This window comes from Candoia aspera, chromosome 1, assembly GCF_035149785.1.
Source record: "Candoia aspera isolate rCanAsp1 chromosome 1, rCanAsp1.hap2, whole genome shotgun sequence".
NCBI lineage: Eukaryota > Metazoa > Chordata > Lepidosauria > Squamata > Boidae > Candoia > Candoia aspera.
The window spans coordinates 321247721-321265956 of NC_086153.1; the positions used below are offsets into that span (position 1 = coordinate 321247721).

The following is an 18236-nucleotide window of genomic DNA, read 5'->3' on the forward strand; positions in this document are numbered from 1 at the left end:
CTTTTCCTTCTTTAAGCTTCTTACCTCTCTTTTTTTCAGGATCTCATCAACTCTATCTGACTACAACTTTATCTTCCCTTTACTCTCAACCCATTTGTTCTTCCTGTATATATTTGTTTTGGAATTTCATCATTTGTTCTGTCAATGGTACCCAACCAACTCACTTCCTCCATACTGGTATCAATCCACATTTATTCACCATCCATGCATTCATGACCCCATCTCTTCTTGTTCCACTCTTAAAAGTAACCGATTCCCATTGAATTCAACTTTTATGTTTCTCTTGATGTCCCCAACTCTCACTTCCATATAACAAAGTAGGAAGCATCTGCATGTATTAAAGTTTCTCTACCCAACTCCTCATTTTTAGTAAATATTCTCCAGGGCTGAAATTTATCTACCTGGTCTAGTTTTTCACCTTGCATTTTCCTTTTCACCTTTTGAATGACCTTCTGAAAGGCAAAAATATGCACATATTTTGTTCAGCATAAAGTCGCACCACAGTTTTCAGATTTTGCTGACTGTCATCTCTCATCTCTTTTCAATCAGGATTCTGCCAAACACCTTCCAGAAACACTTAGCAAAGAGGCAATCAGCTAGTTGGACAGCTTAGACAATTCTTTGTAAAGATATAAATTCAGATGCATCTCCATTTATACCCACATACAAATCATCTTCTGAATAATAGATTTAAGGCAGACAAAAGGAAGTATTTCTTAACTTGACTTATAATTACTTTATGGATTTCACTGCTATAAGAAGTAGTGGTGGACTATTGGCTTACGGACAAAACATATAATGTGAGAGATCAGCAATTGATTCTGCCAATTAAAAAAAATAACATTTAAAGTAATTGCTGGAGGCTCCAGCTTTGATCAAAGTAAACATTGTGGAGATGGTGTTTAATCCTTTCCCCTAATCTAAGCTCCACTTGCATCAAGTACAGGCACCCTATTTGTATTTTTTTTTCTATCATCAGAGCTAATGATAAGTGTTTGGGGGAGGTGGGAGAGTGGGAAAGAGAACTAGATTGCTAAAATATTATGAGAAAAAGTAAAATCTTCAAATTATGTTTAAAATAATAATCCATGAAGGTTCTTTTAAAATTAACACAAGGTGCTCCAAATATACTTCAACTGCTCTTTAAATAGTGTATTATCAACTCTCTAATGTCCTATATGGCTTGGCACCCATATATTTCCAAGACCAAATTGATCTGGCTGTTGGTAGAGGTGCAGAAGCACTGCTTTTCTGTGGCAGCACACATTCTTTGGAATGGCCACCTGATTAAGAGCAAACTGACTCCCTTGGTGTGTGGTTTCAGAAGATGTTGACACTAGAGCTCTTCTGAACGACTTTCATGATGTGAGCGGCTGCCATCTGTTTTTTTGTTTTATTGTTGATTTTTATTTTGGTCTGGGATCTTGTTATGCCATTATCGATTCTTTATTTATACTTACTGTGGACACGTTATGTTACATACGTTTATTAATCACCAGGAATTCTAGCAGATTATGGCAGGTTATAAGTAGAATGAATGAGTAATTTTTGAAAAAGCAGTAATAGTCTTGACATCATCTTGAAATAAGAAGGTGGCAACAGCAAAGCACTTCTATATCATATCGAGAAAACTACATGGCTTAGGTCCATGTAAATCATCAGGGTTGAGCTCAGCTCAAATGTGATTTTACTTTTTGCTTTGTTGGTGATTTGTTTTTGTGAATACTGAATATGCATGGTATTGAAATAATTATGAAGCTGATCCAGTTCTAAGCTCTCCCTCACATCATTTACTTAGTTTAGGTGTCTCATGGCTCCATAATCTTTGGTGATTAGAATCTGGGAGAAAACCCTCATTGAGGAAGAAATTATTGGATTTTGGATATGGAATTATCAGTTTCAAGTTTTTAGATTTAAGAACTGTTAAATCAGTCCATCAAGTCTTCAACACTGCTTGGCCTCTTAGGAAACCTCAAGATAGGGCATAATCCAAGGCCGTTTAAACACATCTCAGTACTATTTCAAACTCTGCTTAAGCTTCTGAGAGTGATTAGACCCTATGTTGCATTGAGTCTTGGAAATCAATTATGTTCTTCCAGTCCATAGGAACTGTCCCAGGTTCTGATTCAGCCAGTTTTGTACCAACCAAAACTTACTTCCTGGTATGACCTAATGATTCCCCTGACTTTCCTATTATACTGCAAGCATTTGATTCAAACAACACAGCATATTTTGTCACATCATCCTGTCCTTCAAAAGCACACATCAAAAGAAATTCAAAGAAAATTATCCCATAAATTATTTTTTTCAATTTTGATTTGAATTTTGCAGTTTGTGTTGTTATTTCCAGCTGAAGCATCTGGTATGAATTTAAAATAACTGTAATTCATTAGAGTAATTTCTGACTAATGACAAGACAACACAGCAAAGTATTTTGCAACACTAAACAAGTAATTTATTAACTGGAGAAATGAGTTCTGCAAATACACATTAGCTTCCAATTATTTTCAGTACTGCACAGAAATCTTGTAAGCTTTTACAGATTGTTCTCTTGACCATCCATTTCATCACTACAGCTACACTGCTTTAATAATTTATTAAAGATTTCTCCTTTAACATATACACAGATAGCAATACAGACAAAGTAGGTCCAACAGTTTTAAATGCCAAATAACAATTACTGTTATTGCCTGATAGAACCCATATGATATTTGGTATAGGAAGTTGGTCCAATATTAAAATTGGCTCAATGATCAAGATTCTTGTAGCAAGCAAGATTTTCACAAGATCCAAGGTTTAAAAAAATGTGACAGATAAAGGACAGAGTTCTGAATCCTTTTCTGTAACCCAGCACTGACGTTTATTTTTATTTATTAGAGCTATATCCTGCCTTTATATTGTATAAATCAATATGATGTACATAATGCTCCCTCCTATTTTCCCCACAACCACCTGTGAGGTGGGTTGGGCAGAGAGAGAATAACTGGCCCAGATCACCAGTTAGGGGAAAACTAGAACTCATGGTCTGCCTATTTCTAGTCCAGCACTTTAACCACACCAAACTTTCTCTTTAATATGATGTAACTATGTATCATGGAGGAGTAAAACATACAAAAAGAGATTAACTAAATTTATCGGCCTGTGAAACTTTGGATATTACTTATACTACAATTTGAGAGTGCTGATACTTAGAATATATAGAAACATTTAATCACTGTACATGCTACAGCATTAAAAAAAAAGTACAGAAAACAGGACCTGTCAAGCAGAGATTGTTTTTTTTTAAGTACTGGGGTATACTATATTTCTCTCTCTCTCTCTCACACACACACACAGACACACACACACAAAAATTACACACACACACAGAGCTATATTTCTCACACACATACACACATATTGTTATTGAATTTTGACTTTCCATGTGAGGATATATTTTTAAAGTATATACAAAATATTTTTATTAGAAGTACAACCATATCTATCCAAAAGGAAGATAATCCTTAATTAAAGATTATCTGAAAATTAATCTCACCCCCACAAAAAAGGTTACGCAAAAAAGGAAAAAAAAATTGCTTTCTTGTATTGCATTCTCAGTGAACGCAAGGTAATCTTCAGACCATTTTAAAGATAAATTTCTCAAGTGGTTTAGTACCTGAAGTAGTTTTCCTCAACTTTACCATTCAGGCAAAAATATTAGAGTAAATATAATTACAATATTTGTAACATCAAAAAAGTAAAAAATCACATACACACACGTTTTGGTTCAAACAAGAAGTACTTCATTCTTTATAAACTTACAGACAAGTATATGCTGCCCACAGTCCACATGGATTATATTATTAAATAAATAGTATTTACTATACTGAATGTCCTATAAATATTTCCACCATAAATATACTATAAATAAAATACATATTTCCACGATAATTTATCTGAATGCAAAATCATTCTTAATCATTTACCAATTTCAGGATAACCCCCTGCATGTCCAGTGCAGCACATTATGATGTTGAAAAGTGCTAAAATCTGAAACTATCCCCAACTGGTCTATGGTTATAAGACTTCACCTTACCATAAAATAATAAGCATCTCCAGTTATCCTGTTACATCGCAGTCTAATTAGATTCTATTTTATATGACATTTACTGCAAAGCAGTTATCCCTTAAACAACCATTAGCATCAGGAATTATTTTGTTGGTTCATTTTTTAAGAAGAGGAACTCTCTTCAGAAACACATGGAGAAAGAAACCTCCACCCTTCCTCCTTTATAAGCACAGGTCACTGCCATCTTGTGGTCAAGAACTCAGATACAAGCAGATTGGCTAAAACTTCCTTCATACGCTCTCCAGCACAAATGTGGATTTACTACAAAAGGGATCATTCAAGGGAGCCACTGCTAATCCCAGTTTTCAGACAAGTATAGCTATATAAAGTGCAAATATATGTTTTCTTATACACTGCTAGACACATCTACATTGACATTCCTCAGGAAGCTTTGAAAAAAATAAAAATTCTACTCAAAATCTCAAAACAGATTTAGGAAACATGGGTCTGCAATCTATCCTTTAATCTCAATTTGGCATTTCTCTCAATATCTATACCACTGAATTTTAACAGCTTGCAAGACAGGTAAACTAACATACAAGTAGATATGATTTTTTTTTTCTTTTCGGTGCTGCTTTTGAGTCAGTGTTGACTCCTGGCAAGTGCCTGGATAGTCCCTGCAGTTTTCTTGACAAGATTTTCAGAACTGGTTTGCCATTGCTTCCTTCCTAGGGCTGAGTGGGTGTGACTGGCCCAAGGTCACCCAGCTGGCTTCATGCCCAAGGCAGGACTAGAATTCACAGTCCCCCGGTTTCTAGCCTCATGCCTTAACCAGTACATCAGACTGGCTCTCAGATATGAAATACATCACAGTATTTAATATGAGTTTAGTTGCTCTAAACCAAGTTAACTCATTCTTTAATGCCTTAGAAAGACCTTTCCCTCTGACTTGGATTGCTTAGAAGTCCTGTTCAGAGTGGAGAGAACTGGGAACTCTCTGGCCAGAGTTCCCATGCATCTTACTAGACTTTCACTTCATCCATTTATCCATTCCTTACCTTGAGCACCCGCTTTTGGCTATTCGAGCAATGTGTTAAAAAGAGTGACAAAAATATACTCAGCCTTCTATTTTAAACTTAACACCCACATCCCCCAAATCTGAGTTCAATATGGGCCAGGATATCAGGTTTCAAATATAGTAACAGAATAATTTACCTTTCTGTTGTGTAACTTTGGGTTTTGGTTTCACACAGATGACTCTGGAATTCACTGGTATTGCCTGCAGTACCTCTTGGGGCTTTATCTGTATGTCAGTTATGAAACACATGTTAAGATTATCACCACCCATCTCCCTCAAAAGAGATCACCGCCCATCCCACTCAAAAAAACCTTGTTTATGCTAAGCCTTTGAGACCATTCTTTAGTTTTACTTTATTAATTCCAGTGGCAGCATTTAGCTAAATTGGGTTGATCTTGAAAAGCTAAGCAGGGCTAGATCTGATTGGGTGGGGGATGAGAAAATATTAAGAATGTAGGCTAACTGGTAAGTTTAAAAAATATACTGGAAGAAATTAATTGCAAATAATCCACATATGGTTTATTTATTTATTTAGTTGCCCAAAGTGACTCTGAGTGGCTAAAACCATATAAAACCATTAAAAAACACAGGCAATAATATGTTCAACCCCAGATCCATAACGTATCTATATCTATATCTATATCTATATCTATATCTATCTGCACACATATACACCTAAATGGCTGCCAAGGCACTACCCAAAACAACAAAAGCCACATCTCTTGGACACAAACCAACCTCCTGATCCCCAACCCTGGGAACACAACCAAGTCATTAAGGCTTTCCAAACAGTTGGCAGGTTTGGAGCAAGTTGAATCTCGGGGGTAATCTCGGTGTTCCAAGGGCCCATTTTCTGGGTCTCACTAGTTGGGACCCATAACGTGCCTCTCCTGTTGGATCTCATGTTCAAGTCCCACAAATAACCCAATGCCATGCCATGTAAGGCGTTGTAAGTAACAGCCAGCATTTGAATTGCATCTGAAAGCATGCTGAAAGCCAGTGCGGCTTGCAAAGCAGAAGTGTTACATGGGTGTACTGAGGTGTGCCCCTAACTGTCCATGCTGCTGTATTCTGGACCAGTTACAGCTTCTGGATGGTTTTTAAGAGTAGCCCCATGTAGAACACACTGCAGTAATCCATGACTAAGACATGAGTGACTGTGAACAGTGCTTCCGATCCAGGAAAGGATACAACTGCCACATAAGATAAAGTTGTGCAAAAGACTTACTAGCAATGGCTGCAACCTGTTCATCAATCCCAGATCCATAACGTATCTATGTTATGGAGGACCCCCAAATGTGAACTGGTTCTATTTGGGGTAGGGTAATTCCATCCAGAACTAAAACAGAAAATCTCTGGAATCCAGAGGGCCTAACACGCTAAGCCACTCAGTCTTGCTAGGGTTAAGCTGTTCCTCCCAATCCAGACCCCCCCAGTCTCCAGAACCTCCATAGCATCACATGGCTGACCAGAGGCCATCATTAGTATACTGATGATACCTCACCCTGTGTCACTGTATGACCTCACCCAGCAGTTTCATGTAGATGTTAGTGGAGAGAGTGTCAAACCCTGAGTGTCATGAGTGCCGTTGAGCTAAAGTAATCAGCGCAATGGCACTCATGACAATGACAAGGAAATAGGTGAAGGGGTACAAGTTAAGTAGCCATCAACCCACAACGACTAACGGCTAACAAACAATAGATAAACGGATCACGGAGCCACCCAAGCCATCAGCAGCAATACCACGGGGATCGCCCAGCTGAAAGCAATCAGCAGAAGAATGAAAACCTGCGGATGGGCGATCCTAGAAACCCTCAACCAATGGCAGGGCAACGCATGGGACAAAGGGGGGTGACGTGACCGAGAGCGAGGGGGCGCTGACCGGCGCGGGGTATTTAAACCCCGCACCGGCGCGCTCCTGTCACTCTCAGCTTTTTCTAACAACGTTGTACCTATCCTGAAATAAACCAGAGCCTGCTTTGCAACCCAGTGTCTGAACGTTATTCAGAGGTAGGCAGCGCATGACATAAAGCTGAGAGTCATAAACTCAGCCTCGCCGAGCCCCACCGGACGACAACGAGCCGCGGGAGGAGTAGACGGCGAGAAGACCAGCAAGATGAGGCCGGAACGGCGCGGGCAAGGAGGGCGAGCCGCGCGGCAAGAGACAGAGGAGGACCGACCGAGGCCAGAGGCACCGCGGACTCCCGGAGCCATGGACGCCCGCCCCACCCGACCCGAGCCTCAGCTCCAACCCCAAGGGGAGATGGCGACGGAGGCAACCCGACCGCGGGAGGGAGCAGCACGACTTCCGAAACCAGCGGAGGACCCCGCGCCCCACATCGCACCCCAGCAACGGGCGTGGAGCGACAGCCCCACGGTGCTCGACACGGAGGAGGACGACGGAGACACCCATCAGACGGAGGAGGAAGCGGACCCGCGGCGGAGGGACGATGAACCCCCCCCCCCCGAGGACGCGCCAACGGAACCGGCCCCAGCGGCGGTGCGGGCTGTGGACGAGGAGGCACGAGCTGAACTCGCGGCCATGCGGGCTCAGCTGACGGAACTCCGGACCATGCTCCAGGCGCTTATGCCCCCCGCGCCACCCAATGACGTCCCCGCACAAGCCCACACCCCGAGCGAAGCACCGAACCCACACGAGCCAGCGGAAAGCCAGCAGACGGCACAGGCGGCCGACACCACATCCCGGGAAGCGAGAGGCGGGGCCGCGCAAAACGCCCGGGCCCCAAAGGACTTCCCCATCTTCTTCGATGGGACCCCCTCAAAACTCTCGTTTTTCGTCACCAACGCTAGGGAGTTCATGGGGAGGCACGGACACTCCTATGACTCCGAGGCCGACAAGATCGGCGCCGTGGCAATCAAACTCCAAGACAGGGCGGCGGACTGGTACGTCCAACTGTACGAGTCCAGCTCCCCCGCCCTCGCCACCTTCCCTGCTTTCATCAACGAGATGAAAAACTATTTCGAAGACCCCCTAGCCAAAGTACGGGCGAAAAGCGCACTCCAGAGACTTAAACAGGGCGCACGCACGGTCCCTGACTACGCCCTGGAGTTCAAAGCCCTCGCGGGAAAGGTCTGCGACTGGTCTGAGACCACCCTGCTGGAAATCTTCAAAAAGGGGCTCAACCGCGACGTTCTCCAATGGGCCCTCTACCGCGACGACCCAGAAACGTTACACGGGTGGATCCACCTCGCGGGGAAAGCCGAACACGCGCACCGCACCTTCCTTATGACAACCACGGAAGACACAAACTACGTCGGGAAAAAGGTACCCGCACCACACGGGGGGATGGCCGGCCCCATATACCCTAAAAAGAAGTTCAACCGGGAGCCCTGCGGGAGGTGTGGCAAATTAGGGCACAAGACGGCGGACTGCTTCGCCAACCGACCGCCGACCAGCGCGCCCAAGCCCGCCCCGAAAATTAGCCCCAAACCACCCAACCCGGGGCCGCCCCCTCACCGCCGAATGACCGTGGCCACAGCGACACCGGAAGAGGGCTGGGACGCTTACTGGGGAGAAGAGGACAATACCGACCCCGACCAGCCGGCGGGAAATGCTCCCCGCTTGCCCTGAAACGCGTGGCGAGGCAGGCGGCGGGACAGCAACGCGAACCACCTCAACGAAACGACAAAAGCTCCGTAATATTGGCAGCAATTCAACTCTCTGCCGGCAACGGAGCCACCACGGCCGCGGCACTAGTGGACTCGGGGTGCTCAAAAAACCTTATCCACCCCGACCTAGTCGCCAAACTCGAACTCCGCTGCTTCCCCCTCCCCACGCCGCTGGCATTCCACCAGCTGGACGGCTCCACAGCGGGGGGGAAACCAGCCACGCTACAAACCGAGCCGGTCACCCTGCAAATGGGCACTCACACCGAGCGCACATCGTTCGTAGTCACGCCCATCGGACGGCCCATTGCAGTCCTGGGGATGCCATGGCTCGCGAAAAACAACCCGCGGATCAACTGGGCGACCCGCACCTTCACATTCGGCGACGGCGAGTATCGAGCACCAGTACCAGCTGGCAAAAGCAACCCCACGGTAGGACGAGCGGAGGCGACCACACAAGACAACGCCGCTACCACTGCAGACCTACCGGAACAATACGCCGACTTCTCCGAGGTCTTCGGAGAAGCAGAGGCAGACCAACTACCCCCCCACCGCAAGACGGATTGCCGAATCGACCTACTGCCCGACGTCCCCCTACCTAGACCAAAGATCTATTCGATGACCCCGAAGGAGATGGCAACCCTCCGGGAGTTCATCGATAAAAACCTAGACAGGGGATTTATAGAGCCAGCATGCTCACCGGTCGGAGCCCCCGTCCTATTCCGGGAGAAGAAAGACGGGACCCTACGGCTCTGTACCGACTACCGGGGCCTAAACGCGGCTTCCCTGTCCAACAAATACCCCTTACCCCTGGTGAAGGACATGCTCGCCCACCTGTCCACGGGCAAAGTCTTTTCCAAATTGGACCTGCGCGAGGCGTACTATCGCATCCGAATCAGGGAGGGGGACGAATGGAAGACGGCGTTCAACTGCCCCCTAGGCGCTTTCCAGTACAAGGTACTGCCCTTCGGACTCGCGGGGGCCCCTGGGGTGTTCATGCAGCTCATCAATGAGGTACTGCATGAACATCTGTTTAAAGGGGTCCTGGTCTACATCGACGACGTCCTTATTTACACAAAAACATACGAGGAACACGTAACCTTAGTCAGGCAAGTCCTCGACAAGCTCAGAAGGGCGCAGCTCTATGCAAAGCCCACAAAGTGCGAGTTTCACAAAGACCGCCTAGACTATTTGGGGTATCGAATCTCCGGGGACGGCATCGAGATGGACCCCGCAAAAGTCGAAGCGGTACTAAACTGGGAGCGGCCCCGCAACAGACGGCAACTACAGAGCTTCCTGGGATTCGCGAATTTCTACAGGTCCTTCGCCCGGGGGTTCGCTGAGATAGCCCTACCCTTAACGGACCTCCTCAAAACCAAAGGGGTGGGGGACACCAGACGCGCCAAGAACCCAGGCACAGTGCTGAATTGGACTCCCGCGTGCCAGACCGCATTCGACAAGCTGAAAGCGCTGTTCACGACGGAGCCAATCCTCGCGCACCCGGACCCAGAACGGCCGTTCGTGGTCCAAGCCGACGCCTCAGACTTCTCCCTGGGAGCCATCCTCCTACAAAAAGACTCCACGGGGCTCCTGAAACCATGCGCCTACCTGTCAAGGAAGTTCTCCGAGACAGAGAGGCGATGGCACGTCTGGGAGAAAGAAGCCTTCGCGGTGAAATCGGCACTAGAGACATGGCGTCACCTACTCGAGGGAGCCACCCAACCATTCGAGGTCTGGACGGACCACCGGAACCTCGAGGCCCTACGAACGCCTAGACGCCTTAGCCCAAAACAGGTCCGATGGGCACAATTCTTCAGCCGCTTTGATTTCCAGTTGAAGTTCATGCCGGGCAAGAAGAACTTCCTGGCCGACGCCCTCTCCCGGCTGCCCCAAGACGAAGAGCCCGCCCCAGACACCATTGGGACGGTCCTATCCGCCTCGCAACTGGGGATGGCCGTGACCACCCGAAGCGGCGCACGGAGGCAGCTCGACGCTACGGCGCAGCCGACGGCGGGACAACCGGCGACGGAAAGAAGGCAACCGCAACTACCAGGGGGAATGCGCACGGACCTCGCCGCCGCCCTCAAAACCGACCCCTGGTTCCTGGCAAACCCCGACAAGGTAACGATGGCGCAAGACCTAGCATGGGGGGAAGGCAGAATCTACGTCCCGGACTCGCAACGCCAGGCGATCTTGCATAGGTCACACGACGCCAAGCAAGCGGGACACTTTGGGTTCCTCAAGACCCTACACCTAACACGGCGGCAATTCTGGTGGCCCGCACTCAGGCGAGACGTAAAAACCTACGTGGCGTCCTGCCCAACGTGCGCTCGGGCCAAACGGGCACCAGGCAAACCCGCGGGGCTATTGCAACGGGTGGCAGAACCCTCCCGCCCATGGGAGGAAATCTCTATGGATTTTATAGTGGACCTCCCACCCAGCCAGAAGAAAACGGCCATTTGGGTGGTGAAGGACTACTTCTCAAAGCAGGCCCACTTCATCCCCTGCACGTCAGTCCCATCCTCTCAACAACTAGCCAAACTCTTCCTCATCCACGTGTACAGGCTACACGGATGTCCCGCACGTGTGGTGACCGACAGGGGCACACAGTTCACCTCCAAATTCTGGCGGGCCTTCTTGAAGCTGACGGGGACCCAACAGGCCCTGTCTACGGCTTGGCATCCGCAGACGGACGGAGCCACTGAGGTTCTTAATGCCACCTTAGAGCAATTTATACGATCCTATACGAACTACCACCAGGACGACTGGGCTGAACTGCTCCCGTTCGCCGAAGTCGCATACAACAACGCCGTCCACACGAGCACGGGAAAAACCCCGTTCGAAGTAGTCTCGGGGCGCGACTTCGTCCCCATACCGGAGCTACCTCAACCCCCGGAACCCCAGGTGGACGCCAGCGACTGGGGACGGAAGATCGCGGAAGCATGGCCAGTAATCACGGCGGCGCTGAAGGAGGCACAGGCTGCTTACAAAGAGCAGGCCGACAAGCACCGGCGCCAACAACCGACGTTCCAGGCGGGGGACATGGCCTATCTCTCCACCAAGTTCCTAAAGTCAACCCAACCCTCGAAAAAACTGGGGCCTAAGTACATCGGGCCGTTCCGAGTCACGCAAATAGTGAACCCGGTAGCAATACGCCTGGACCTGCCACACAACCTCCGGAGGCTCCACCCGGTGTTCCACACCAGCCTCCTAAAACCGGCAACCACCTCCCGATGGCACCCAAGCACGCCTCAGCCCGCACCGCTTATGATCGACGGGCAACACCACTTCGAAATAAGGGACATCCTCGACTCACGCAAGCAACGAGGAACCCTACACTATCTGGTCAGGTGGAAACACTTCCCCCACCCGGAATGGGTGGCGGCGCACAACGTTAAAGCGCCTGACCTGACCAGAGCATTCCACCGGGCATACCCCGACAAACCGCAATCAAGGTCAGCAAAACCAACCCCCCCCCCCGCAGGCCTCCCCCCGCCTCCCGTGCCCCAAGGGAAGGGGCCCCCCCCAAGCCCGCGACTTGGGTGGACCTTCCCCCCCCCGGGACTCACTCCCCCCGCCCCGGGCCCACGGGGTGGTGACAAACGATCGCCAGCACCCTCCCCCCGCCCCTTGGCCGCGGGGGAGTGGCAAGCAAGTCAACAGGGCAACCTGGGGGCAACGCCCAGGAGACACAACAAAGGCGACGCACTCCAAATAAGCAAAAAAGGGCCCTACCTGGAGCTGAGCAGCACCCGACCAGCCACGCCTCTCGCCTCGCCGAACTGAGCCAAACAAACAGGGTGTGGTTGGAGCATGCGCACGCCAGGTCAGAACCCGAGCATGCGCACCATGGACACACCCTGGGAAGGCACGTGGTAGAGGGAGGAGCAAAGGGAGGGGCGACAACTACTCCGGCGGGAACTTTGAAAAAAAAAAAAAAAAAAAAAAAAAAAAAAATGGCGTTTTGACAGCTCCATGGGGGAAACCCAGAAACCCGGGGGAGAACACTATTCGGAAAGGGGGCAGTATGTCATGAGTGCCGTTGAGCTAAAGTAATCAGCGCAATGGCACTCATGACAATGACAAGGAAATAGGTGAAGGGGTACAAGTTAAGTAGCCATCAACCCACAACGACTAACGGCTAACAAACAATAGATAAACGGATCACGGAGCCACCCAAGCCATCAGCAGCAATACCACGGGGATCGCCCAGCTGAAAGCAATCAGCAGAAGAATGAAAACCTGCGGATGGGCGATCCTAGAAACCCTCAACCAATGGCAGGGCAACGCATGGGACAAAGGGGGGTGACGTGACCGAGAGCGAGGGGGCGCTGACCGGCGCGGGGTATTTAAACCCCGCACCGGCGCGCTCCTGTCACTCTCAGCTTTTTCTAACAACGTTGTACCTATCCTGAAATAAACCAGAGCCTGCTTTGCAACCCAGTGTCTGAACGTTATTCAGAGGTAGGCAGCGCATGACACTGAGGAACTCTGGGTCATGGGCTAAATCTCTCTCCTCTTATCAACACTGACTGGAACCAACTCTGGAGGAAGGAAGAGAAGCAAGACAGCACTGTGCCCCCTGCTCCTGAAGCCAGTATCACGATTTATGGTATCAAAGGCTGATGAGAGGTCAAGGAAAGCAAGGATGGATGTACCACCCCACCCTGCTCCCACCAGAGGTCATCCACAAGCACAATGCTGTTTCAGTCCCATACCCACATCTGAAACCCAACTGAAAGAGGTCCAAATAATACACTTCTTCCACAGTTCTCTGAAGCTGAAGCATGACCACTTTCTCAAAACCCTTCCCTAAAAAGAAAAGTTTGAAGACAGGGCAAATGTTTTTCAGCACAGTTGGGTCCAGTGATGGCTTCTTGAGGAGAGGGTGAACCACTGCCTTCTTAAGCACAGGCAGGACTACCCCTTCCTCAAGAATGACTTAACCACCTCCAGGACCAACCACATCTCATCTCTAAGGAAGCCTTAGCTAAACCGGAGGGCCATGGATCCAATAGGTGGCCACACTCACTGTTCCAAGGACCTCATCTACTTCCTCAGGACTAACAGGATCACACTTATCCCAGATAACCAAGCCAGACTGAGCCTCAATCAACTCCACAGGACTGCCTCAATGACAGAGTCCCATTGGGAGTGAATCTGAGGTACTTCATCTGACAGATGCCTAGCACATTCCTCACAGGGGCCTGCAAGTGGACCTCTGGCTTTCCCCATCCCAGGAGGGACTAGGCCTCTCTAAACAGGGCTGTTGGACAGCTATCTGCAAAGGCAATAAAGGCAGAGAAATACTGACTTTTCACCACCCTTACTGATGTAGTTTCTAAGAAAACTATGTAGATGGGACCATGACATGCCAAGTAGTTGAGCTGGATCTTTACTTATGTGGATTATTTGCATTTACTTTTTGAATAAGTAATGAGAAATGGGATGCAAATATTCCATGCAAAGAAACAAAATCTAGACAGCTGTCTCCATGGCAGCTGAGACTGCCAACTTCCTATAACATCTGAATTCAACTTCAGTCTATGTGGATTCAGGCTTGACAAAACACTACGTTTTGATCAGGACAAAAGAAACACCTCAAAACCACTTCAGAAATGCAATAGTAGGATAATACACAAAAGGCATGTGATTCTACCTCTAATGAAATCTTGGAAAAGCATAGGAAGAAGTTGCATTCTAATGTACAGATAAGCTTTTCCAAAGCCCAGAACACCTTTTCTTAGCTTTGGGTCATTAGCACAATTACATCCATTTGAGTACTCCATATTTCAAAGAATATTAAAGCAGCCAAATACATAGGCAAAGTATATTCAATCGTATTACCTGCAATGAGTCATCCAACTGAGGTGTCAGTCTGCTGTTTCCATATGCTACTAGAGAGTCAGGTTGATTAAGTTCAGCTATGTTCATTGGCCCATGAGTAACATCAGGATATCCAAGAGCATCTCCTGAGAGATTAAAAACATATTTAAAGCAGAGAGTTTCCATTTAAAATTTTACCATTTCCAGTGCACATTTAGTAAATTAAAGATGGGTTGACAGCTCTCTCCTGTACCTGGGATCACATGGCTGAAACACATTTATTGTAGATTACTCTCAGACAAGAGAAGCAAACCTTTCATCTACTCACTGTATTTTGAGCATAACCCTTTTGCTAACAGAATAGCTCGTTGTACTTCTTTACAAGCATGCTCGTGATTTTTCTGGAATAACTGGTAGGAATTTTGCCAACAGCCAGAAAATGTTTTGAAACTGAAACTCCTAAATTAGTTCATATTGGCATCAACAAAGTTTAGTCATAAATCTCTTAATATCACCTTTTTAAAGTACTTATTAGGAGAAAAGCACAATGCAAGTTTTCATAGAGAGTTGGCTCACACAAAATGGGGGCAATTTTAACCCTAAATTATACATTATACCTTAATTATTGTACTAGCACAACAGTGCATACAGGACCTTTACTTTTACTTTTCTTCCTACAGTTGTCCTACTTTCAATCTTATTTCCTTAACTACATTCCTTTTCTTCCATGCCCATATTTCACCAGACCAACTCTTGACGCTAACAAAATAGATCTGTCCCATATTCAAAACATATCATCCTTGTATCCTTCACTAATTCTCTCGGTCTGTCATCATAAACAAATAAATTATGCTTTCAGGGTTACATTCACAAATGACACCAATTAAGACCTACTGACATAATTTTAGTCATTTCATTCATAATTAAACCTACATTTTCACTTCCCTGCATATTTTCATCAATTCCACTCCAGAAGATTAGATAACCGTCATTTAGATCTATTATGTACTTCCTGTTCTCTTAGTTTTACAGATACTTAAGATATTTATAGAAAGCCTTTGAGTTCTCAGACTTCAGTTTAGCAGACTTTGGATGCAACAGACAAAATCTGTTCACTATTTTAGGCCCTATTTAACACTATTTGATGCAGGCTTAATGCAGGCAAAATGGTGTTAAGCATGTGTAAAATCCCCATCACAGTTTTCTGCATATGTAGGATGGCATTATGCATGCACAAAATTCCAGTCACCATGTAGTGGATATTTGGGCCAAAGACACATCCCTTTCAATAGAAGAGAATCTCTGTAGCTGAGGGTTGAACTGTAGAGTCCTTGGTGCTCTCTGAGCTTGTTTCCTTGCAGACATTTCACTACCTGACTAGGCAACATCATCAGTGCGAGTGAGTGTGGGGTTTGCTCCCTGTTTATATACAGTGGCTTGCCCTGCCAGTGTTGCGGGGGGTGGTATGGTTTTCTCCTTGATTAGGGTATTGTTTTCTGCTTGACTGTTTGTCTGGTGTTGATCCCTGCTTATCTAGGTGTTGGCTGCTGGAGAGGATGTGTTCTGGTCTTTTTGTTTCCTTAACTTTTTTTTTGTCTGTTTTGAATGAGATGTAAAATATGTAACCTTTATAACCAGATGATCTCATGTGCTATTTAACTGTTAATATTTCTAAATTATAATGCAAGCAGCAAAACTGAAACAAAATATGGGCACTTACCCTAAACTGTTGATGGAATGATATATAACTTCAGGTTGTACGTTATTAATATTTTTACAGAATTAGCATGAAAAGTTACAACTATTCAAGAGTCCCATTTTTTCCCCAGGGAAAATGTGAACTGGGCTGAGTGCGATATTTTAACTGTGCTGCCTTTGGCTGTTTTAAATCAAGAACTCTTGAAGCAAGAAAATACTTTGCATGGAGAAGCTCAAGTATTTGCTTCCTGAAAATATTAACTATAAACATGTATACTGACATTGGAAAGTGCCTATAACAGAATTGGTCATCAAGATTCCTTTCATGAGGCTATGGTCTAAGGTCATGGCAAAGGTTTTACTCAGCCCTATTATCTTACAGCCAAGGACAGGACCTGATGCCTTCCAAGGTCTCTCCCCATTGAGCTATGACCTCTGCCTAAGCTCTTGCTTGATTGGTAACAGAAATTCAGGATTTAAACCAAGGAGTATATCTTAAGAAATAGACTGCAATAGCAGCTCCACATTCCAAAGAGTAATGTATACCAGTCTGAACATGCACATTCTGTCTCACTCTCTAAAAGCCAGCAAATCTCAGCCACAGAGGCTACATTTTTTAATGTTCATAATCTACATGATCCCTACATAATTTAAATATCAGTTAGCATACCTTGTGGCATTAGGTTTTCCCTGTCTCCAAGCATACAGAATTAAAAAGTAACCTTTCCAGATGTTTTGAACCCATGGTTTTATGTTGCAAACTGGTAATAGGAAACTTCTTCAAGCTATACTATGATCTATTTGAATAGTACATAATAATTTATATAAACTAATACCTGCAACTTTGTTACACTGTCCTGGTGATGGCATCTGTTGAGTTAATTCTTTAGAAACCTGGCTGGTAGCCTGGCCCATGTAAACAGAATGTCCCATTAGGATACTTTCTGCAGCTTCTGTCAACCTTGGCCGTTGACCCTCACTAAGTTCCCCAGCACTGTTGTCAGTATCCTAAAGTAAAAGAGGGGCGGGGGTGTAAGTGCGAGGAGCTGCTACTCCTAGGGCTGGGTCAAATGTCTGCTCCACTTTGAAGTGGCTCCCATTTGTGAAGGTGGGGAGAGGGGACACTGAAACAGAGTCAAGGAAAGAAAGGGGGAGGGAGAATTCAAAGTGAATGGGGGGAGGGAAAGTCAGCTTTCCTTTATTTTATTTTATTTTACTTTACTTTTTTATTTATTAAAAAGAATCCTGAATTCTGATTGGAGGGAGGAGAGGAACATCAATTTAGCTTTATCCCCTTTTCTTTTCTTTTTGTGAAAAAGGATCTATCTTAAATCACACAAGAGCTCTTCTGCAATCAGGTGCCTACACAGCACTGCATGGTAAAGTCACTGCTGTTTACAAAAAAGATGGAGTAGAAGAATTCTCAAGCTACTCACAAGCAGGCATAGGAGCTCTTTTTTAATAATAATAATAATAATAATAATTATTATTATTATTATTATTATTATTATTTTATATGCTGGCTGACTTCCAGCGACCCTGGGCAGTATTTCTTAAAGAAGAGAAGAAGAAAGCAAGGGTGAAAGAAAAGAACAAAGGTGCCCTTGAGCCTTGAGATTCATATATTCCCTGTAAAAGAGAAAAGCATCATAAAAAGTTGCCCAAGAATAACTTCAAAAATATGACACCTTGTACTAGAATCACAAGAAACTTTTTTTTGTAAGGTAAATGTATAACCTTAAAGCATCAGCATGCATACAACTCTTAAAAATTTGGGGTGTAGTGCTTGGAGACTTCCAAAAGTTGTAACTAATAGATAATTTTACATAGTCCCATTTGCTTTTGAATTGTTACTAAGATTACAGGTAAATAAAATGAAATCAGATTTATTTTTGGACCTGGTCCATTAGCTGTTTTAGAGCTTGCCCCCAGCAAGTCACTCAAAAGCTGAGCTTAGCC

The 18236-nt window shown here is 45.8% G+C and overlaps 1 protein-coding gene across 3 annotated transcripts in view; it reads right to left on the minus strand.

Annotated features, from left to right (window-relative positions):
• The window catches only part of KIAA0586 (KIAA0586 ortholog), a 78839-nt gene that overhangs the window by 18798 nt on the left and 41805 nt on the right, over positions 1-18236 (minus strand). For all 3 annotated transcript variants that reach the window (XM_063290471.1, XM_063290472.1, XM_063290470.1), the window contains 3 exons: positions 17114-17285; positions 14601-14725; positions 5264-5351 (listed from right to left, as the gene is read on the minus strand). In XM_063290471.1, coding sequence (XP_063146541.1) covers positions 5264-5351; positions 14601-14725; positions 17114-17285 — 385 coding nt within the window. The remainder of the gene's footprint in view (positions 1-5263; positions 5352-14600; positions 14726-17113; positions 17286-18236) is intronic.